Below are 25577 nucleotides of genomic sequence, written 5' to 3' on the forward strand. Positions count from 1 at the left end.
TTTTGCTCAAATTTTTATTGAGGGTTTGATGGGTTTCAGTTGTGACAGTGCAGCACGGTTGATTGCGCCAATGTCACGTAGAGAACTGTAATACTAATTGTTTAATTTTCGCAAACGTGAGTAATCCTTTACCTGTCAGTTGCACTGACGAGTCACTATTTTCTTAGCGCGAATAGACTATATGGTATTGTATTAATTAATGTTTTTTTTATTATTATTTATAATAGATATTATACCTACAATTATTTTTAAGTGATCTTCTACGTTAATTATCGAGATTATGTGGTGTACTTAATGACATCGGATAAATATTTACAAAAATTCAAGTAGACATGTTATCTAAACATGATTAATTTTCTAAAACTTTAAACGTTTCTATACATTCAACTAAAGCATGTCTTTAAGCAAGTGTGTGCATTTTCGTAATTTAGTAGATATATTTAAAAAAAAAAAACTTTAAAATAATTATCATACAATTGATAGGAAAATACCTTAATGGATATATACATTTAAAATGTTGTTAATTCAATTTACGATAGCTAATAACGTTTTTTTTTCTGTCAAATTTCTAAGTTATTAAGTTACCGATAATGTGTAAAGCTATCTAAGGGTAAACAAGTACAAAATATTGACTAAAACATTTTAATTAATACCGGCCTAAGAGATTCTATAATGTACAGTCATCGAAGTTTTTTAATTTGATTTTGGCCACCAAAAATCAATTTAGTAATAATATAAATTTTTAATAATTAAACTTGTTATAATGTTTGATTGTTGTTGACGTTGTCTGCGTGCCGCTTGTACTGCAATGTAGTTTATTTTTCCGCGTATTGTTATAATAGCTTGAAATTGTAGGAATGGTTGTCTATTGACTGTTTTTTTTTTAAATTATACATAATTATTATAATAAAAGAAAATCACTGAAGTATACGCGTATTTAATTATTAAAAATAAGATTAAATGCAATATAAAATATTAGGTAACAATTTTTTTACAACAGTTATCAATTGATCGTTATTTTTAATTTACATTCCTTAGGAACTCCAGGTTCAAACAGCTTTATATGAGCCTCCTATAGGAAACTTATTGTATATTAAAAATTAAAATGTTATGTACAAGCGAAACAGTTAATTTTAAAATGTACAACTTTTAATATAGGAAAATAATATATTCCATAACATAAAACAGCGCAAAATGCAAAAAGGATCAATGATCATAGTTTATAAGATAATAGAAAAATCTTCATTTTTAGCAAATTGGTGTAGTAAATAAATGTACTTATTGCAAAATAATTTTGTTGTTTTATTACAAACTTGTAGATAGTCCAGTAATTTTATACATTGCATACACATACACGTAGCAAGGGCATCTGAACCGAAAATGCTCATTTTATTATTATTATTATTATTATTATGACAATGTGCAAATACTACTCTTCTCTAGCCTGTTAGCGCAGTTTGTAGTGGCCCTGCTTTCTGCTCCGCGCGTTGCGCGTTCGATTCCCAGCTGAGTCTATTAGGTGTTATATTTGTTTTTATATGTTTATGTATTATTTATATGTATATTTATTAAAAAAGTCAGCTACAGCAATCGATTATAACTTATTACCCATAAAACAAGCATTAAGTTGCTTACCATAGGAACGGACGACAGTGTGTGTGTATTAAGTAAGAGATTTATTTATATTAAGTAAGAAATGTATTTATTCATTACTACTATATACTGCGGCTTGTTGATAAACACGGGCTGTTTTCCGCAACTCAACATTTTGCATGATACTCTACGGCTTACTTCATTATTATATTTTTATGATTTTAGCGGTGAAAAGGTTATATTATTTATTTTTATATTTAATTGGCTTACCAACTAAATACCTACGTATTATATTAACACTATACTACAGTTTTAAGATATATTACAGCTTAAAAATATTAATAATAGCATTTAAATATATATATATATATATATCTATAATATATATAAAAGCGAAAGGTCACTCACTCATCACGAAATCTCCGAAACTATAACACCTACAAACTTGAAATTTGACAGGTAGGCTCCTTATAAGACGTAGGCATCCGCTAAGAACGGATTTTACGAAACTCGACCCCTAAGGGGGTAAAACGGGGGTTGCAAGTTTGTATGAAAGTCCTATGTTTTTGAAGTAAGAGACTTGAAATTTAAAATGTATGCTCTATAGATGATGAAAAGGTGTCCAAATAATGTATCTTTAGAAATAAACTCCCTTTTGGGGTTAAAACGGGGGATGGTAGGTTGACTCACTCATCACGAAATCTCCGAAACTATAACACCTACAAACTTGAAATTTGGTAGATATGCTCCTTATAGGGCGTAAGCATTCGTTAAGAACGGGTTTTACGAAATTCGGCCCCTAAAGGGGTAAAACGGGGGTTGAAATTTTGTATGAAAAGTTTGTATGTCCTATGTTTTTGAAGTAAGAGACTTGAAATTTAAAATGTTCGCTCTTTAGATAGTGAGAAGGTGTCCGAATAATGTATCTTTAGAAAGAAACTCCCTTTTGGGGTTAAAACGGGGAATGGTAGATTGATTCACTCATCACGAAATCTCTGGAACTATAACAGCTACAAACTTGAAATTTAACAGGTAGGTTCCTTATAGGGCGTAGACATTCGCTAAGAACTGATTTTACGAAACCCGACCCCTAAGGGGGTAAAACGGGGGTTGGAAGTTTGTAAGAAAGTCCTATGTTTTTGAAGTAAGAGTGTTGAAATTTAAAATGTATACTCTATAGATGGTGAGAAGGTGTCCAAATAATGTATCTTTAGAAATCAGCTCCTTTTTGGGGTTAAAACGGGGCATCGTAATCTACATATGGATGTGTGACGAGGTGTCCAAATAATGCATCGTAATCTATACATGGATGGACAAAGATGAAATTTGGTAGGGAGGTAGATTATAGTTAGTAGACGTCCGCTAAGAACGGATTTTGCGATATTCCACCGCTAAGAGGATGTAATGGGGGCTTATAGTTCGTACGAAACATATACAACACCTATAAGTTCGCTTAATAGGTTATTTATACTGCAGCCTAAAAATAAAACTAAAAGTGTGGTGTATAGAGAGGTTTTATAAAGTTTTTATTAAATTATACTAAATTGTGCCTTTTAAAAAGTTAATCAGTATGATAAGCATTTCAAGTCACTTAAATAAAAAAATAATTTGCGTTAAATAATTAGTGTATTATAAAACAAAGTCCCCAAAAGTGTATGTGATCGATTCCCTTAAAATCTACTGAACAGATTTTCATGCGGTTTCACCAATGGAGAGAGGGCTTCAAGAGGAAGGTTTACGGAATAGCTAAGCCGATCTTGATGAAATTTGGCAAGTAGGCTCTTTATAGGACGTAGACATCCGCTAAGAACGGATTTTACGAAACTCAACCCCTAAGGGGGTAAAATGGGGGTTGGAAGTTTGTATGAGAGTCCCATGTTTTTGACGTAAGAGACTTGAAATTTCAAATGTAAGCTCTATAGATAGATGGTGAAAAGGTGTCCAAATAATATATCTTTAGAAATCAACCCCTTTTTGGGTTAAAACGGGGGATAGTAGGTCGGCTCACTGATCACGAAATCTCCGAAACTATAACAGTTACAAACTTGAAATGAGGCAGAAAGGCTCCTTATAGGGCGTAGACATCCGCTAAGAACGAATTTTACAAAATTCGACCCTTAAGGGGGTAAAAAGGGGGTTGGAAGTTTGTATGCAAGTCCCATGTTTTTGAAGTAAGAGACTTGAAATTTAAAATGTATACCTTATAGATGATGAGAAGGTGTTCAAATAATGAATCTTTAGAAATCAACTCCCTTTTGGGGTTAAAACGGGGGATGGTAGGTTTACTTATTCATCACGAAATCTCCGAAACTATAACAGCTACAAATTTGAAAATTGGCAAGTAGCTTCCTTATAGGGCATATACATTTGCTAAGAACGAATTTTATGAAACTCGACCCCTAAGGTGATAAAACGGTGGTTGGAAGTTTGTATGAAAGTCCTATGTTTTTGAAGTAAGAGACTTGAAATTTAAAATGTATGCTCTATAGATGTTGAGAAGGTGTTCAAATAATGTATCTTTAGAAATCAACTCCCTTTTGGGGTTAAAATGGGGTATGGTAGGTTGACTCACTCATCACGAAATCTCTGAAACTATAACAGCTACAAACTTGAAATTTTGCAGATAGGTTCCTTATAGGGCGTAAACATCCGCTGAGAACGGATTTTACGAAACTCGATCCATAAGGGGATAAAACGGGGGTTGGAAGTTTATATGAAAGTCATATGTTATTAAGGTAAGAGACTTGAAATTTAAAATGTATGATCTATAGGTGGCGAGGAAGTGTCCAAATAATACATCGTAATCTATATATATAAAAGAGAAAGGTCACTGATTGACATCACGAGAACTCAAAAACCGCTGGATGGTCCATCCATCCAAGATGGACAAAGATGAAATTTGGCAGGGAGGTAGATTATAGTTAGTAGACGTCCGCTAAGAACGGATTTTGCGATATTCCATCGCTAAGGGGGTTTAATTGGGGTTGATAGTTTGTATGAAACATATACAGCAGCTATAAGCTCGCCTGATAGGTTATTTATACTGCAGCCTGAAAATAAAACTAAAAATGTGGTGTATAGAGAGGTTTTATAAAAATAACTATTAAATCATACCAAATTGTGCCTTTTAAAAAGTTGCTCAGTGTGATATGAGCATTTCAAGTGACTGAAATAAAATAAAAAATTTGCGTAAAACATCTTAATAGTAATGCATATCTTCATAACCACGCGGACGTAGTCGCGGGCAACAGTTAGTGTATTATAAAACAAAGTTCCCAAAAGCGTATGTGACCGATTCCCTCAAAATCTACTTAACGGATTTTCATGCGGTTTCACAAATGGATAGAGGGCTTCAAGAGGAAGGTTTACGGAACGGCAAAGCCGATTTTGATGAGACTTTCACTGAAAGTTTGCCGGGAAATTTTTGTGACACACTGATTTCAACGCGGGCGAAGCCGCGGGCACAGCTAGTATATATATATATATAAATAATAAGTCTGCACAACATAAAAATATAAACTTAATTTACAAAATAACAAGATTCTAATAAAAACTAATAATTTTTAGTTTTATACTAACTACTGAAAGAGTAGATAATTATAATTTGGCAACCATTGATTTATTTAATTATTGAAAACTGCAACATTTTTGTTTTTAAAGTACCCAGACTGTCGCAAATGGTATCGATGTCTCAATTTTTATAAAGCTCACTGTAATTCTGTGTGGTTACGGCACTAAAGAATTTAGCCACCCCATCTCTTCCCGTGGGTGTCGTAAGAGGCGACTAAGGGATAGCACAGTTCCACTACCACCTTGGAACTTAAAAGGCCGACCGATGGCGGGATAGCCATCCAACTGCTGGCTTTTTAAATGCACAGACCGAGGACGGGCAGCAGCGTCTTCGGTGCGACAAAGTCAGCCCTGCGGTCACCAACCCGCCTGCCCAGCGTGGTGACTATGGGCAAAAACCCCCATGAGTTCGAACTTAAAAATAAGGCCCTCAGTTCCCGGCAGCCCCACTATTCCCGGCTACGGCAGCGGCCGTGGTAACGGTGGGGTAGAGGGTGCCAAGAATCACCGGGGTACGGGAGGCTGCCATAGAAAAATATTCCTGGCTACGTATAATGGACGCACGCTACGGTTGGACCATCACCTCACCGAACTTGAGGTAGAACTTAGTCACATTAAGTGGAGCATACTGGGGTTGTCTGAAGTCCGAAGAGAGGGAGAGGACACGATGATCCTGGACTCCGGGCACTTGTTCTACTTCCGTGAAGGTGATGGGCTTTCCCAAGGTGGCGTCGGTTTTCTGGTTCACAAGACTCTCACTAACAACGTTGTGGAAGTCAGTAGTGTGTCGACCCGGGTAGCGTACCTTGTACTTAAGCTCACCGACAGGTACTCCCTGAAAGTGATACAGGTATATGCGCCGACCTCGGCACACTCTGACGATGAAGTCGAAGCCTTGTATGAAGATATTACAAGGGCCATACATGGCACTACTTCGACCTTCTACAGCGTTGTTATGGGAGATTTCAACGCTAAAGTGGGAGTACAAGGCCGCGACGGATCGAGCATCGGACCACACGGATTGGGGCACAGGAATCACAGGGGGCAGACGCTTGTCAACTTCCTCGAATCGGAGGGGCTCTTCTTGATGAACTCATTTTTTGAGAAGAAGCCCCAAAGGAGGTGGACATGGCAAAGCCCCGATACTGTGACGAGGAACGAGATAGATTTCATCATAGCGGATAAAAGGCATATATTCAGAGATGTCTCAGTGGTTAACAGGTTTAACACCGGCAGCGACCACCGGCTAGTACGGGGCACTCTGAATATATGTCTCCGAAAGGAGCGGACCCGCTTGATGAAATCTACTCTCCGACCTACGCTGCCCCAAATACTATGTGGCTCCGAGCAGTTTCAGTTGGAACTCCAAAACCGATTCGATTCGCTGGAAACTACTAGCGACGTGGACGAGATAACCGACAACGTGGTGAAGACGGTGTGTACACTGGGTCGCAGGCACTTTCCACCAACAAAGCCAACGAAGCATTCCAAACTTTCTCCCGAAGCCTTGGATCTGATGCGGCAGAGGCGCGAGTTGCCGGCTGCTTCGCCAGAACAGAGGGCTCTTTCCAAGAGGGTACGGAAAATTATTCGCCGAGACCTCCGCTGCTCAAATACGAGAGAGGTTGCTACTCTGATTGAGCAGAATAGGGGGTCCAAAGTTTTCCAAAGACCATTGGGGAGAAGCCTTCTTGCGAAGCTTAAAACAGCAGATGGCAGAACCGTCTGCTCTCGCCCTCAGGTCCGAGAAGAGGTTGAGAATTTTTATGGACAGCTGTACTCGTCGAGCGCACGCAAGCCTGCGACTTGGGACACCGAAGATCCACGGGCACCATTGTTGCGCCATTATTCGGAGTGTATCCCGGACTTCGAAGAGGATGAGATTGGTGCAGCGCTCGGGCAGCTTAAAAACGGGAGGGCCCCGGGGGATGACGGAGTTACCACTGAACTCCTTAAAGCCGCAGGGCGACCTGTCCTGAAAGCCTTGGCAAGACTATTTAACGCCGTCATCCACCGAGGTACCACGCCGGAGGCGTGGTCCAGGAGTGTGGTGGTGCTGTTCTTTAAGAGAGGCGATAAGTCTCTGTTAAAGAATTACAGACCGATCTCACTTCTGAGCCACGTCTATAAGCTGTTTTCGAGGGTTGTTACGAATCGTCTCGCCAGAAGACTCGACGAATTCCAACCACCAGAGCAGGCTGGGTTTCGAAATGGCTACAGCACCGTGGACCACATCCATACTGTTCGGCAGATTATCCAAAAGACGGAAGAATATAATCAACCGCTGTGTATGGCATTTGTGGACTACGAGAAAGCCTTCGACTCCATCGAGACCTGGGCTGTCCTGGACTCTCTGCAGAGATGTCATATCGACTGGCGATATATCGAGGTACTAAAATCTATGTACGACGCGGCGACGATGACCGTTCATGTCAATGACCAAAGAACAAGACCTATTTCCCTCCGGCGCGGGGTAAGACAGGGGGATGTAATATCACCGAAACTGTTTACCACTGCGCTAGAGGATGTTTTTAAGACCTTGGATTGGGGGGAACGGGGCATCAACGTCAACGGTGAATTCATCTCTCACCTTCGTTTCGCCGACGATATTGTCATCTTTGCGGAGACGCTGGATGAGTTAGGCCAAATGCTGGCCGGCCTAAACGAGTCCTCCCGACGTGTCGGTCTCTGTATGAACTTGGATAAGACGAAAGTTATGTTTAACAACCAAGTCATACCGATACCGGTATCGGTCGATGGTACCCTTCTCGAAGTTGTTCAGGATTATATTTACCTAGGCCATACTATCCAACTAGGCCGCAACAACTTCGAGAAGGAGGCCGATAGGAGGATTCGGTTGGGCTGGGCGGCGTTTGGCAGGCTCCGTCGAGTCTTCACTTCGAAGATTCCGCAATGCTTGAAGACAAAAGTTTTCGAACAATGCGTCCTGCCTGTGTTAACATACGGAGCCGAGACGTGAACACTGACCAAGGGACTGGTCCACAAGTTTAAAGTCGCTCAACGTGCAATGGAACGGGCTATGCTTGGGGTCTCTCTCAAAGACAGGATTAGAAATGAGACTATCCGCGAGAGAACGAAGGTAACCGACATAGCCCACAGAATTAGCAAGTTGAAGTGGCAGTGGGCTGGTCATCTGTGTCGCAGGACCGATGGCCGTTGGAGTAGACGGGTCCTAGAGTGGAGACCGCGTCTTGGCAAATGCATTGTGGGACGTCCTCCGGCCCGTTGGACCGACGATCTACGTAAGATTGCCGGTGTAGGCTGGATGAGGATTGCGGAAGACCGGGATGTGTGGCGCGAACTTGGGGAGGCCTATGTCCAGCAGTGGACTGCGATAGGCTGAAGTGGCACTGTAATTCCTCGTCATAGAGCAGAGAGGTGAGTTTAACTCTAGTTTCTTTTTTAACCGACTTCCAAAAAAGGAGGAGGTTCTCAATTCGATTGTAGTTTTTTTTTTTAATGTATGTTACATCAGAACTTTTGACTGGGTGGAGCGATTTCGACAAATTTTCTTTTAATCGAAAGGTGGTGTGTGCCAGTTGGTCCCATTTAAATTTATTTGAGATCTAACAACTACTTTTCGAGCTATATCTAATAATGCGTTTTTACTTGACGCTTTTTTCGTCCACCTACGTTGTATTATACCACATAACTTTCTACTGGATGTACCGATTTTGATAATTCTTTTTTTGTTGGAAAGGGGATATCCCTAGTTTGGTACCATGATAAGGAAACCAGGATCTGATGATGGGATCCCAGAGAAATCGAGGGAACTTTTTGAAAATCCGCAATAACTTTTTACTGGGTGTACCGATTTTAATAATTTTTAATTTAATCGAAAGCTGATGTTTGTCATGTGGTCACATATATTGAGATCTGATAGCTACTTTTTGAGTAATCTTTGATAACGCGCAACGCGTTACTTGACGTTGTGCTACTCGTCGATGTAATTGAAGTCGGTTTTTTTTTCGTTTGCGAGCAAACACAATTATTTTTGTATCAACACTGAAGGGTTTAAAATTACAAACTCGTTCTGATAGCCTGGGCACATGTGATAGTGGAGGGGCGGACGGTCAATTTTGTTATTTATACGGTTATGTAAAAAGGTTATGAAGAGCAGCTTTTTTCTTTATCCAATGAAATAAATCAAAAAGGAGCCCATCTATTATTGTAACTTCGAATCGTTTTATGCACACTAATCACGTAGAATATTTTGTTTATATAAACGTTTTGAATTTTTCTAAAGTGATCAATAAACCTTGAATATTATTTCGGTAAGGTGGATACTTACAACACAATACTACAATAATAATCCACACGACTTCGTACCAAGGCAGAATAGAGAACTATGCTTTGATTGATTTAAAATCATAATGATGTTATATCTATATATGTACATATATGTATAGCTATGATTGTATGTCCTCTACAATACTCCTAAGCCATTGCAAATGAGCACCAATGCTGGTGTACACCCCGGGTATTCTAGGTACTCCGCAACTGAGCCCGTAGCTACTGACACCTTCCAATTTTCCCGCACACATCAATGGTGCTCCCGAATCTCCCTGTGAAAATACAATATATATTTATTGTCATAAAATATAGTAAATTCAATTTGAAAATCATTTACGACGATGATAATGTACTTAATGTTATATAAATAACTAGCTGTGACCGCGGCTACGCCCGCGTTGAAATTAGTGTGTCACAAAGTTTTCCCAGCAAAACTTCCAGTGAAACTCTGATCAAAATCGGCTTAACAGTTCCGTAAACCTTCCTCTTGAAACCCTCTCTCCATTGGTGAAACCGCACGAAAATCCGTTCAGTAGATTTTGAGGGAATCGATCACATACATTTTTGGGGACTTTGTTTTATAAAACTGTTGCCCGCGACTACGTCCGCGTGAAGCGCGCGGCGCGTCGAACAAAATGGTTCTTTGAATTCATCAGAATTGTGGTATGAAATAATGTAGTAATAATATAGTATTGAAGTGTAAATTATATGTTTAAAATATACTGCACGCAATTCAGTTTTTGATATGGTTCTACGTAAATATATGCCACGGAATAGCGTAACGCACGCTCCTCCGTGACTGACGACAAGGGTGAATAAAATATCCTAGTAAAAAATTATCCCAGTAACGTAAAGGTTAGATATTGCATAAAATATATATTTTTGTACTACCTCCCTGCCAAATTTCATCTTTGTCCATCCTGGATGGATGGACGATCCAGCAGTTTTTGAGTTCTCGTAATGAGTGAGTTAGTGATCTTTCCCCTTTATATTTCTACATTACGATGCGTTATTTGGACACTTCCTCACCATCTATAGAGCATACATTTTAAATACCCTAGCATCTTACTTCAAAAACATAGGACTTTCATACGTCTGTATGAAAGTCCTATGTCTAAAGTCCAACCCCCGTTTTACCCCCTTAGGGCTCGAGTTTCGTAAAATCCGTTCTTAGCGGATGCTTACGTCTTAAAAGAAGCCTACCTACCAAATTTCAAGTTTATAGGTGTTATAGTTTCAGAGATTTCGTGATGAGTGAGTGACCTTTCGCTTTTATATATATTATAGACAGATTATAGATTATAGATATAGAATATAGATATAGATAGATAAACACACTGACACAAAAGGCAAAGTTTGATGAAGGTATCTGTTTATTTTTATATTTATTTTCGTAAGTAGTTTGTGTTTTGAGTGTTTAGTCGGCAATAATTTTCTTAGCTCGCAAACGAAAAAAACAGACTTCAATTACATCGACAAGTAATAAAATAATACAACGTTGGTAGACGAAAAAATAAAGTTAAGTAAATACGCGTTATCAAAGATTACTCAAAAAGTAGTCATCAGATATCGATCAAACTTAAATGAGATCACCAAGCAAGCATTAGCTTTCGATTAAAACAAGAGTCATAAAAGCAGTACATACAGTGAAAAGTTATGCGGTATAATACAACGTAGGTCGATAAAAAATTGTCGAGTAAATACGAATTATTAGATATAGCTCAAAAAGTACTTGTCAGACCTCAATTTCATTTAAATGGGAACACATAACATGCACCACCATTGGTTTAAAAAAAAAAAACATAGAAATCAGTCCACCCAGTCAAAAGTACTGAGATAACATACACAAGAATTGAGAACCTCCACTTTTTTTGCCCGCCGGTGAAAAATTAAAAGAGAGACAACTATTTTGAGTCTCTTTTCAAAATAAACATTTAAGCGGCCAGTGATAGTAATGATTGCATATATCACTCGTTTAATTTCGCCGGAATTTTTAAAGGCTTCAAAGAAGAAGAATTGTTTTCTTAAATCAAAGAAGTTTTTGTATTAAAGTACTTTGTTGGTATTTATATGCCTTGAGCTTTGAATATTTATTTCTTTAAATAGTTAAAGGCGTAGGAGTTTGGTTTTAAAAATAGAAATAAAATTAAGTTAATAAAATAGAAATAGAGTAAATGTAAATTAAAATAGTGCACAAAGAGAGAATGATTTGACTTATCCTCAATTTCATGCCTCCGACTGCATAATATAATCTTCGACGTTGCATAAAGTTTCGAAGGACTACCGTATTAATATATTTTAAATGTACAGCACAAAATGTTTGATATTGTTTCTATTTATTTCGCTGACTTTGTGTGCATATTGAATTTTTATCTTGTTCCAGCTTTTTCAGTTGATTTTATATTACCTAGTTGTTCTTCACGCAGGCGGGTTTTTTGTTTTTCTTTTAATTATTATTTTATTTAAGTCTTTTTAGTCAGACAAATTACGTAATCGGTTCAATTCATTAAAACAGTTTACATCATGTGGTTGATTAAGTAATTTTTTAGGGTCAAGAGAACTGATAGCAAGCCCGGAGAAAGATCTCACTCTGCTCAAAGCAACGTAAGCCTGACCTTTAGCAAATAGGTGACTGCTTAAGTCAACAACTATTAGTTTTTAATATAATGAAATTATTATTAAAATTATTTGTTTGTATTTGGTATTATGTATTTGTTATTGATTTTATTAATGTAATTGTAAATTGGTGTGACATTTATTAATTTTTATTTGTAATTTTAATTGTATGTTTTTTTTAACCATTGTATTTTATTAGAAAGGCTACACCCCGAAGTTGATCGTCGCCTAGGAGGCGAGTTTGGCATGGCATAGGCGTGGGAAAGAGCAAAGTCCACATTTTTTAAACTTTAATATTGTATTTCTTTATTAGTATTACGGTAATAATAATCATGATATACCTTTTTAAAACCCTTGTATTGTGCCCTTCAATTTTAAACCCATATTGTAGTATTCGAGAAAAAAAATTTTTCATTAACTACAATGGCTTCGCGCAGGCGCCATGTTTGATTTTTTTTAATGTCACCTATCTAAGAACACTTGGGCAGCTAAGACGAACCTAACGATAACTCAATTATGTAAATCCGTTCAGTGGTTTTGGAAATATGAGGTAGTAAAGAATATTACATACATAAAAGATACGCGCGAAAAACATAACCCTTCCTTGGCAGTCGGGTAATAAAAAATAAATAAAACAACTACCGCAGGTTAGCTGGAAGACACTTCTTCTAGAGTAAAGGTACGGACAGACGTGCTCATTACTAGCACGAAAGCATGCTTTTATTGAGCAAGTGCTCATTAGTAGCACGTGTGTAATATAATGAGCATGCTTATTTAGAGCGTGCTCAAAAATCAAACGACGTTTGATTTTCGAGCATGCTACCTGAGGCGCGGGTAGGTGGGGGGCGTGCTCCGAGCACGTCTGAACATGTTTGCTTATTAGCATGCTATTATCCATTTTGTCTCGATCTGCGGCGGACGACTGTTTATGCAATTAATAAAATTGATGTAATTAATTAAAATTAAACCCGCAATATGTCGCGTTGGGGAGAAGAAAAAACTTTGCTTTTTGTGTCACATTATAGAAGTTACGAATGTCTGTGGAACACACATTCTCCTTTATATAAAAATAATATTGCTCGTATTAATGCTTATGAGGCTTTATTAAAGGACATGAATGATTCAAGTTTAACAATGAAAATAATTAAAACTAAAATTAAAAACCTAAGATCACTATATACTTGTACATCTATTTTGGCCGAGAGCCTGGTGCCAAATAGCACGTCTGTCCGTACGTTTGCTTTGAGCATGCCTATTTAAGAGTATGCTTTAAATCAAGCATGCTTATTTCTGGCAAATGTGAACAGTTTGCAGAGCATGCTAATTTTAAGCAAGCTTATTAGCATGCTTTTTTTGAGCACGTCTGTCAGTACCTTTAGCCATAGTTTACATTCATTAGTTTTGATTCATTGCATATTGGAAAATTACTAAAATCGGAAACATCGACATTTTTTTTATTGTCCGCTGAACTTAAACACGCCAATACGCCAACATGCCAAAACTCCAAAACGCCAACACGCCAACACTCCAACATGCCAATACGTCAACACGCCAATACGCCAATACGCCAACACGCCAACACGCCAACAGTCCAACACGCACACATGCCAACACGCCAACACTCCAACACTCTAACACGCCAACACGCCAACACACCAACACGCCAACACGCCAATACGCCACACGCCAATGTGCCAATACGCCAACACTCCAACACACCAACAGTCCAACACGCCAACATGCCAACACGCCAATATGCCAACACGCCAATACGTCAATACGCCAATACGCCAATACGCTAACACGTCAAAACGCCAACATGCCAACACGCCAATGTGCCAACACGCCAATGTGCCAATACGCCAACATGCCAATACGCCAATGTCCCAACACGCCAACAGTCCAACACGCCAACAGTCCAACACGCCAACATGCCAACACACCAATACGCCAACACGCCAACACGTCAAAACGGCAACACCCCAACACGCCAATGCGCCAATACGCCAACACGCCAATGCGCCAACACGCCAACACGCCAATACGCCAACACGCCAACACGTCAAAACGGCAACACGCCAACACGCCAATACGGCAACACGCCAATACGCCAACACGCCAATACGCCAACACGCCAATACGCCAACACGCCAACACGTCAAAACGGCAACACGCCAACACGCCAATGCGCCAATACGCCAACACGCCAATGCGCCAACACGCCAACACGCCAATACGCCAACACGCCAACACGTCAAAACGGCAACACGCCAACACGCCAATGCGCCAATACGCCAACACGCCAATGCGCCAATACGCCAATGCGCCAACACGCCAACACGCCAACACGCCAATACGCCAACACGCCAATACGCCAACACGCTAACACGCCAACGCGCCAACACGCCAACACGCCAACACGCCAATGTGCCAACACGCCAACACGCCAACACGCCAATGCGCCAAAACTCCAACACGCCAATGCGCCAACACGCCAACACGTCAATGTGCCAATACGCCAACACGCCAACATGCTAACACACCAATACGCCAACACGCCAACACGCCAATACGCCAACACTCCAACACGCCAATGCGCCAACACGCCAACACTCCAACACGCTAACACGCCAACACGCCAATGTACCAATACGCTAACACGACAACACGCCAACATGCCAACACGCCAATACGCCAATACGTCAAAACGCCAACACGCCAACACGCCAATGCGCTAACACGCCAACACGCCAACACTCCAACACGCCAACTCGCCAACACACCAACACGCCAACACGCCAATACGCCACACGCCAATGTGCCAATACGCCAACACTCCAACACACCAACAGTCCAACACGCCAACATGCCAACACGCCAATATGCCAACACGCCAATACGTCAATACGCCAATACGCCAATACGCTAACACGTCAAAACGCCAACATGCCAACACGCCAATGTGCCAACACGCCAATGTGCCAATACGCCAACATGCCAATACGCCAATGTCCCAACACGCCAACAGTCCAACACGCCAACAGTCCAACACGCCAACATGCCAACACACCAATACGCCAACACGCCAACACGCCAACACCCCAACACGCCAATACGCCAATACGCCAATAGGCCAATACGCCAACACGCCAACGCGCCAATATGCCAACACGCCAATACGCCAACACGCCAACACGTCAAAACGGCAACACCCCAACACGCCAATGCGTCAATACGCCAACACGCCAATGCGCCAACACGCCAATACGCCAACACGCCAACACGTCAAAACGGCAACACGCCAACACGCCAATGCGCCAATACGCCAACACGCCAATGCGCCAACACGCCAATATGCCAACACGCCAACACGCCAATACGCCAATACGCCAATACGCCAACACGCCAACAAACCAACACGCCAATACGCCAATGCGCTAACACGCCAACACGCCAATGTGCCAATACGCCAACACGCCAATACGCCAACACGCCAACACGCCAACACGCCAACACGCCAATGCGCCAACACGCCAACACACCAACACGCCAACACGCCAACACGCCAACACGCCAATGCGCCAACACGCCAACACGCCAATGTGCCAATACGCCAACACGCAAATACGCCAACACGACAGGACGCCAACAAAAATAACAAACCTGTTTAATAACGAACCGTTATTTATGATATTATATCTGTCCAGATCCGGAAGAAGCCACTTCGCCATCTAAGGACATCGTGGCAAGTTTGCCGGGAAAACTTTGTGACTCAGTGATTTAAACGCGGGCGAAGCCGCGGGCACAGCTAGTATTATTAAAATACGAAAGTTCTATAGAAATAGTTAAATTAACATTTCGTAAACGTCACATAATCTATAAATGGTAGGAAAGTCAAAACTGTACATTGAATATTTTTTTTAAAGAATATTTGAGGTGTGATCTACAATCGATACCGAAGCCAAAAATATAGTTTTTAGAATTTTTGTCTGTTTGTCTGTATGTATGTCCGGGATAAATTCAAAAAGTACTGCATGGATTTACTTCAAATTTGGCACGAATATTATTAAGAAGTCAGGTCAACATATAGGCTACATAATATCACGCTATCACCTACGGGGAACGAGCAGTGAACCTTTATTTCTTCAACGCATTCTGTAACAACGTGTAATCTAACGACGCATATTTGAATGTTGTTGTTATATATTATGTTAATACCCATGCTATAAGCTAGCTTCACACTATAAATAAAGACATTCTGTACTGTATTTAGTATCAGCATTGCTCCCGTGCGAAGTTGGGGTGGGTCGCTAGTATATAATATAACAGCATATAAGTGGAACCTTTACTACACACACTAACATGCTTCGCTGGCCAAAGTCCGTGGTGGATCTGAGATATCTATATCAGATATCTGAGATAAGTAAAATTTAAATAAATTTTTTGTCGATGATAAAGTATGTAAACTCCGTGATAGCAGTACCAGATTTGAGCATGGTTTAAATATATTTTCTTAACACTTTGATATTGAAAGCGGTTTCACCACCATGAAATAATACACAATAAGCCTATCTCTACTCATACGATATACATACATTACTTTTTAATTCAATACGATATTTATGATAGTAACTTTGCAGTCAAAGAATGTGAGAAAAAAGTAATCAAAGCGAACCTGGCATGCGTCAACTCCGTCGCCCACGGCGCATATTAATCCGCTATCGTATTTTGGAGCTACGAATTGTCCTAATGATTCAGTACAGTCGTCCAGAGACACCAATGTAAGTTGTGCAGAAAGCAATTTATTTGACAATTTTTTTGTTTCTGTATTTGTATATCCATAACCATAAATTGTACATTCACCTGTAAAATATTTACATGTATTTTGAAAAGGTAATTTAAGAATACGAGTAGGTATACAAGAATTAAAAACAAAGATAATATTTTTTAATAACTTTTATGTTATGTTAAGCAATTTTTTTTGGGTTTTTACCTAATTTGCTCCTTATAATATTATCTGTCGTTTATTAGTAGAAACAAACAGGCAGATAAGTAAACAGAAATGGCAAAAATTGATTTTGTAGTACCGCCTACACATAATAATGCATTCAAAAGAAACTGTTATTTGATGTCACAAGCAGCAAGCAAATAAAAAACAGTGTACAAAGGCCATTTATTTTTATCAAAGAAAGTTAGGTTTCTTATTGTAGCGAATATTTAAAAAGTAAATACACCTTGTGTTTAATTTTTTCATAAGCATAATAAGTCTATTACAGTCAGTTAAAAGGGCTCACGCGATGGGCGAGAATTTATAGAAATAGACTAGTACAACGGTCTTTCATCGACGAGTACAATCGACAACAATCTATAATACCTACTTGAATGAAATATAGTAACCTCAAGAAAATTATGTTTTGTGACAATTCGATATTCGAAAATGGCGATGTATATGTACATAGATATATTTTAAAATATTAATTCATATGTCCTCGTAAAACTTAATTTGATGTCTGATTTTTAAGTTTTAATTTTAAGTAGTTTCTTCATAAAGTACCTACACAAGAATATTAAAGCGATTTAGAGGTAATTTATAAATATTGAATTACGTACATTAAAAAGAACATATTATGGGTAATACTTTTTTCTTGATTATCCGTTTGTAAAACCTTCTTATTTTGATTGTAACGTTTGGCAGACACACAAGAAGTCTATTAATAACTCATTGGCTGTGACAAAGATAATTATTTGAAGGCAAGCTCGTTAGCAGTTCATTCACAGTTACCTGATATACCAAACGAAGAATGGGGTATCACTGTATCTTTAAGCCATGTTATGTCATCCAATTCAAGTTGTACTCGCAACAACGCTATATCATGTGCTCTAGAAAATCTGAAACCGTACAAGTTTGTTACCGATTTGTCTATATTAGTTTAGGTGAGCTGTTTTATTTATTTATTTATTTATTCAAACTTTATTACACAACTCCAAAAAAAAAAAAACAACATAACAACACATCAAGATAGTACGTTGCGCAAAAGGCGGACTTAAGGCCGTACAGCCTTATCTACCAGTCAACCTTAAGGCGTAAAAAAATAGTAAAAGTAAGTGTTGAGGTAGGACTATAAAACAATACAAGCAAAATAAACATACGCATATAAATACATAAATATACTTATATATATACATATATATATATATAGGTGAGCTGTTTTCATACCCTTTCCCTGACAAATATATTTGTTTTTGATATGGAATTCCTCATATTTCTAAGAATTATAGATATTGAGTTGGTGGTATTACAAGGAGGTGGAGGACCTTTATATAAAACTAATATCGATGAACGAATACCGCAAAGTTAGGAGAGCAAACATAGATAATCAAATTATTTATATCAACTGAGATGTTTTATTAACTGGATATACCGGCAACTTCCTTCGATAAAGTATGTATAGTAAGGTGATCTTAAGATTAGCCCTAGGTTCAAATATTTCAGTGTTTTTCGAATTTAAAGTTATTTCGACATATTACTAAGGGTTAGGATATTTATAATTTGTGTTCTTTTGAACAAAAGACCTTGAATTTACGTTGTCGACCATGGTTGCTGTAAAGTATCCGAAATGTCGGACATTTAAAAAATTTAACAAATCGCGATAAATCCAAAAAAGTTGTTGCATTATGAAAATAGTCGTACCTACCTATATGATAAATTAGAATTAAATGCATATTTTGATTTTAATGCCTTTCTCCAAGATACCACTGACGAATTTTCTGGATAAAATTTTATCAATCGTTTAAATTCATTCAGTAGTTTTGGAACGACTCGCGGGCAAGATACATACAGACAAATATAAAAATAATTTAGACTTTAGCATCGATTAGTTAATCCTCTAAAATTTAATTTATAATAATATGAGTGAATAGTATCTAGGAGTATTATATAATCGTGATAGCCCAGTAAATATGAAATTTGTGTCTATAATAGATTAGAATTGCTGAGTCACTTTGTATCTAAACTTCGCTCCTCGTGTTTTAGTCGGGCGATGAGCCTGTTTTGGAGCAGAGCGTTGCAGAGGGAGCGGGATGTTTACAAGCAGTAGTTATAGCAATGAGTTAATAAAATAAAATATAAGAAAAAATATTGACACATTTGATAAAACGTGTCAATATTCTAAAGTTTTCAATATAGCAGTAAAAAAAAAAAATATATAAATATTAAAATAAATACAATAAAGTAAAACTTTAGTTAGAGTTTTGTATATCTATCTCTATATATATAAAAGCGAAAGGTCACTCATCACGAAATCATCGAAACCATTACACCTACAAACTCGAAATTTGGCAGGTAGGCTCCTTATAAGACGTAGGCATCCGCTAAGAACGGATTTTACGAAACTCGACCCCTAAGGGAGTAAAACGGGGGTTGGAAGTTTGTATGAAAGTCATATGTTTTTGAAGTAAGAGACTTGAAATTTAAAATGTAAGCTCTATAGATGGTGAAAAGGTGTCCAAATAATGTATCTTTAGAAATCAATTCGTTTTTGGGGTTAAACGGGGGATCGTAGGTTGCCTCACTGATCACGAGACCTCCGAAACTATAACACCTACATACTTGAAATTTAGCAGGTAGGCTCCTTATAGAGCTTAAACTATCTCTAAGAATGGATTTTACGAAACTCGACCCCTAAGGGGGTAAAACGGGGGTTGGTAGTTTGTATGAAAGTCTTATGTTTTAGAAGTAAGATACTTGAAATTTAAAATGTATGCTCTTAAGATGGTGAGAAGGTGTCTAAATAATGTATCTTTAGAAAACAGCTCCCTTTTGGGGTTAAAACGGGGGATGGTAGGTTGACTCACTCATCGTGAAATCTCCGCAACTATAACAGCCACAAACTTGAAATTTGGCAGGTAGGTTTTTTATAGGACGTAGACATCCGCTAAGAACGGATTTTACGAAACTCGACCCCTAAGGGGGTAAAACGAGGGTTGGAATTTTGTATGAAAGTCCTATGATTTTGAAGTAAGAGACTTGAAATTAAAAATTATTCTATAGATGGTTAGAAGTTGTCCAAATAATGTATCCTTAGAAGTCAACTCCCTTTTGGGGTTAAAACGGGGTATGGTAGGTTGACTCACTCATCACGAAATCTCCGAAACTATAACACCTAAAAACTTGAAATTTGGCAGATAGGCTTCTTATAGGGCGTAGACATCCACTAAGAACGGATTTTACGAAATTTGACCCCTAAGGGGGTAAAACGGGGGTTGGAAGTTTGTATGAGTCTTATGTTTTTGATGTAAGAGATTTGAAATTTAAAATATATGCTCTATAGATGGTGAGGAGGTGTCCAAATAATGCATCATAATCTATATGTCGCAGAGTATGCATACGGAACGTCAAGTGTTTGACTTGGGTGTATTCAGATAATGTCAGTTGTCAATTATTAGCTGTTAGAGTAGTGGGGTGATCGACGCGCCACCTAGCACATCGTTCGATAGTCACCTACCCTCATTTATTATATTACTCGAGTTATTCTGACGTGTACTAAACGAACGGTGCAACCGCTGCTAAGGCAGTCTTGGCTCTGGCTTGGCACGATACACTTGTTGTATCCTGCTAGTAGCTTAACCTAGACTCATTCAATAATTAATTTGTACAAACGAATTAATTGTTATCTATTACGATTAATTTGGCTAGGCGGGACGTATAACTCGAGCAGTGAAGGTGAGCGTTGATACGTATCTCAAAGGGGGCCTCCTTAAACCTACACCTAGGTCGCAAATCCTAGGCACTGCTCTGAGTTACTCCCTCTGCCACACGATGGATTCGGCACCCGCACGGTGAACCGTGAAACCATCGAATACTAAGAAGTTAGTCTTCGCCCCCTTAACTAATAACTATCCCGCCTTCCGTGCTGCGTTATCTTTCTGTTAAGTGAATCCTGTGTTATAATAATTTGGTGATATCATTGAATTGTGTTTATTTGTTGAGTCAACACTACCCACTGAAGCCCACAGTAAACTGAGTACTCTGAGACGATGAGAAAGAGAAATATACCTTCAAGCCGAAAAGTATACCTTCTTCTTCATCTCTGACATATATATATAAAAGAGAAAGGTCACTAACAAACTCATGACGAGAACTCAAAACCTGCTGGGTGGTCCATCCAGGTTAGACAAAGATAAAATTTGGCAGGGAGTAAATTATAGTTAGCAGACGTCCGCTAAGAACGGATTTTACGATATTCCACCGCTAAGGGGGTTTCATTGGGGTCGATAGTGTGTATGAAACATATACAGCCTGAAAATAAAACTAAAAATGTGGTGTATAGAGAGGTTTTATAAAAATAACTATTAAATTATACTAAATTGTGCCTTTTAAAAAGTTACTCAGTTTGATAAGCATTTCAAGTGTCTGAAATAAAAAAATAATTTGCGTAAAACATCTTAATAGTAATGCATATCTTCATAACCACGCGGACGTAGTCGCGGGCAACAGTTAGTGTATTATAAAACAAAGTCCCCAAAAGTGTATGTGATAGATTCGCTCAAAATCTACTGAACGGATTTTCATGCTGTTTCACCATTTGAGAGAGGGCTCCACCATTAGCAAGAGGAAGGTTTACGGAACGACTAAGCCGATTTTGATGAGAGTTTCACTGGAAGTTTGCTGGGAAAACTTTGTGACACACTAATTTCAACGCGGACTAAGCCGCGGGCACAGCTAGTATTTATATATTTGACGTATGGCGTCCTATCAGAAAACAATATTTATTGTATCACGTTCACGTCCCATAAAATGCCTCACGAAGGTATGTAGATTAAGTATTTTCACTTACCGATCAAATAGAGGATGTGGAATGATGTCTAGAACCTGAGTGGATGGTGTAACAATGCCATCATTGATACAGAAGTTCTTAAGGTGGAGACGATAATTTTCTGGTTCATGTTCTACGCAATGCGCTGCTGTTACAGCTATTTGTGGTGAAATTAAAGTGGCGCCACATAAGTGTTGAAAATTACTAGCATTTTGTAAAGATGCAACACGATTTTGAGTACCTAGATCAAAAAGAAGAAATTAAAAACTGCGCATTGTATTGGTACAATAGCGCTTAAAAAGTGTGTTTGAGGTTTCAAATACTAAATAATAAGATTATTCTGTTTGGAAATGAAAGGTTAAATATATTGCTTAAAGGTATATTTGTTTATACTTAAATTAATCCAATTATTTATATAATTGTGTTTGCTCGCAAACGAAAAAAAAACCGACTGCAATTACATCGACAAGTAATACAGCGTAAGTAGACGAAAAAAATTAACAAACGCACTAGTCGTCACTACGATTTTCGAGGGTTTCCCTTGATTTCTCTGGGATGCATCATGAGATTCTGGTTTCCTTATCATGGTACCACACTTTGGATATTTCCTTTCCAACAAAAAAAAACAATTATCAAAATCGGTTCATAAACGATGAAATGATCCCCAACATACAAAAAAATATATAAATACACACGGTCGAATTGAGTAACCTCCTCCTTTTTTGAAGTCGGTTAAAAATAATTAATGATTACTAATAACAGTTCAGTGGCAAGCAAGTCGTTTGTCAAATTCATATTAGAAAATTTGTACTAAGTATAGTAAAAATTTATAAATCTACAATACCACAAGGCACTTCTTGTCCACCAATAACTCTTTTAATTCTTCCGCACTTAATATTAGGCACATTTTGTACTATTAATATTATTATCTGAAAACTTGCAAAAAATATTCTATTACAGATAAACATATTCGTAAAATAATAATCAGTGAAGATACCTACTTGTACTAAAACAAGACTTGTAATAATTCCGTTTTTGATAGTTCTGTAAAGCCATTGTTTAAAATCGTGACAAATTATTATCGAATTACCATCATGTGTTTATACAGGTGTTTATTTCAAATACCTACATCATTTTATATTTAATACTGGACGCCCAGTGGTCGAAATTCGATCATAATTAAAAATGTCAAGTAAAAAAAAACAAAAAATTATGATAATAAAAAACTTAAAAAAAAAATTTAATTTGACTACAGACTTTGACAATCAACAAAAGAGTATAAATATGCGTGATTGTGTCAAATATCTACATGGTAGTGTGTGTTTTTTTATTGATTGAATATACGAGTATATTTATGCATAATTTTTAAAAATTATTAGTTTTCTGCACTCCTTATCTATATAAACTTCTAGCGGACCCGACAGACGTTGTCCTGCCCGGAAAACAGTTACCAAATTTGATAGCTTACATACCGATAGCAGCGCCACCTACCGGGTCCAATTGAGATAAAAACTACCATATCTTCCAAGTTAGACAAAATTACAGATGGTTACAAAATTTGATAAAAATTGGTTCAGTGGTTTCGAAGTTCTTCTTCTTCTTAGTCGCACACTCTTGTCAGAGTGGTCGTGGCTGCGCTGACGAGGTACATAGTGGGGTGTTTGGTGGGTTGATAATATTTTCGAGGGTAGCTCTCCTGGCGATGTGCTTCCATTTCCCTCTGTTGGAGGCGTCGCGAGTACACTGGACCATGGTGGACTCAGTAGCTCTTATGATGACGTCTGTCCAGCGGGTTGGCGTCCGACCGCGTGCTCTCTTGCCTTCCACCTGGCCCTGCACCACTAGTTTCTCCATCGAGTTTTCATTTCTAGAGATGTGCCCAAAGAACTTCAGTATTCGTAGTTGTACAGTTGATGATAGTCTGTCTTTGATACGAAGTTCTCTGAGGATGGATACGTTGGTGCGAAACGCCGTCCACGGGATCTTTAGGAGGCGCCTCCAGCACCACATCTCTAATGCATCGATTTTACGGCGATCCTGCAGTTTCAGAGACCAAGTTTCGGCTCCATAGAGAAAGATTGGAAACACAAGGCATTTCATCAACCTGACTTTAGTCTTCTTGGTGATCCTTCTGCCTCTCCAAATCTTTCCCAGTCGTTCCACAGCAGACCTGGTCATGGCGCACCTTCGCCTTATTTCGTCGCCACATCCTCCAGTACTTGATATAGTGGAGCCGAGGTAAATATAGTTCTGTACCACTTCGCAATTAGCTATTTTGTGTACATTGCTTCCACTTTGTTCAGCCCGGTCCACTATCATCATCTTCGTCTTGTCTCGGTTGATAGCAAGTCCGAATTGGAGGCTGATATTTTCCAGACGGGTCAAAAGATTTTCAATGTCTTCTCTAGTCTGTGCGAGAAGGGCAGTGTCGTCAGCGTATCTAAGGCTATTTATCACGTGTCCCCCAACCGATATTCCTTTGTTCCAATCTTCCAGGACAATACGCATAATGTACTCTGTGTAGGTGTTAAAGAGTAATGGCGATAAGATGCATCCTTGTCGTACACCGGCCTCAGTCTTAAAATTACTTGAAAGGGTATCATCCACTTTTACCGCTGCAGTACCATCTTCATACAGCCTCCTCAACAGAACTATTAAATGATGCGGTACACCCATTTCTGCAAGTATTGTCCAGAGGTGTGTCCATATGACCGTATCAAATGCTTTGCGAAAGTCCACAAAGCAGATGTAAAGGGTTGTATTGAATTCTCGGGCCTTCTCAATAATCTGACGCAATATAAGAATTTGTTCGCGAGTGCCTCTTCCTTTAACAAATCCGGCTTGCTCGGGTGCGATTTGACTTGAAAGGTAGGCCAACAGCCGTCTATTTATTATGTGGAGCATCACCTTACTTGCATGCGATATCAAGGATATGAGTCGGTAGTTGTTGCATTTCTTGGTGGACCCTTTTTTGTGCAGTGGAATAAAAATGGATTTCGACCAGTCGTCGGGCCATATTCCGGTCTCCCATATTTTACTGCAGATGGTGTATAAGACATCTACTCCGGATTCTCCCATTACTTTGAGGACCTCGACTGGGATTTCGTCACAACCTATGGCTTTATTGCATTTTAGGTGTTTAATTGCTGCTCGTACTTCATCGCGCATTATGTCGGGTTCACGGTCACGTATATCGTAGGAAAAGCACGTGAAGCTTGATGCCGAGTTGTTGGAAAATAGTGATTGGCAATACTCCTTCCACACATTCACTATATCCTTTATCTCTGTAACCGTCATCCCAGCGGAATCCTCAATAGCCCACGTCTTAGGCTTAAATTGGCGTGTTATGTATCGCACCTTATCATACAGATCTTTGGTCTGATATTTGTTAGAGTGCTGTTCCAGTTCATCACATATCCTACCCAGATGGTTATTGCGGTCACGTCGACAAGCAGCTTGTATGATAGCTGACTTAGCATTCAACTCAGTAATACTAGCACCACTGGCTTTAAGTTTTCGGCGCTCTTCAACCATATGCCAGGTGTCTTCCGTCATCCAATGCTGTCGTTTTAGTATGACGGTTTTCGGCTGTGACTCCGCAATCGCTTCCATAATATACGTCCTTGCCGAGGTCCATAAGAAATTAGAGTCATTATTTCCGATGCCTGT

The 25577-nt window shown here is 38.8% G+C and overlaps 1 protein-coding gene across 1 annotated transcript; it reads right to left on the bottom strand.

The window, feature by feature from the left end:
- Positions 1–9536: 9536 nt before the first annotated feature.
- Positions 9537–22815, bottom strand: LOC123656612 (trypsin-2-like). The gene is made up of 5 exons (XM_045592281.1): positions 22753–22815; positions 21930–22159; positions 17876–17982; positions 16769–16956; positions 9537–9749 (listed from the first exon to the last, which is right to left on the bottom strand). Exons 1-5 carry the CDS (start codon positions 22813–22815, stop codon positions 9594–9596), a joined length of 744 nt encoding a protein of 247 aa, XP_045448237.1. The 3' UTR covers positions 9537–9593.
- Positions 22816–25577: the final 2762 nt, after the last annotated feature.

Source organism: Melitaea cinxia, chromosome 9 (assembly GCF_905220565.1).
Source record: "Melitaea cinxia chromosome 9, ilMelCinx1.1, whole genome shotgun sequence".
In the NCBI taxonomy this organism is placed as follows: Eukaryota; Metazoa; Arthropoda; class Insecta; order Lepidoptera; family Nymphalidae; genus Melitaea; species Melitaea cinxia.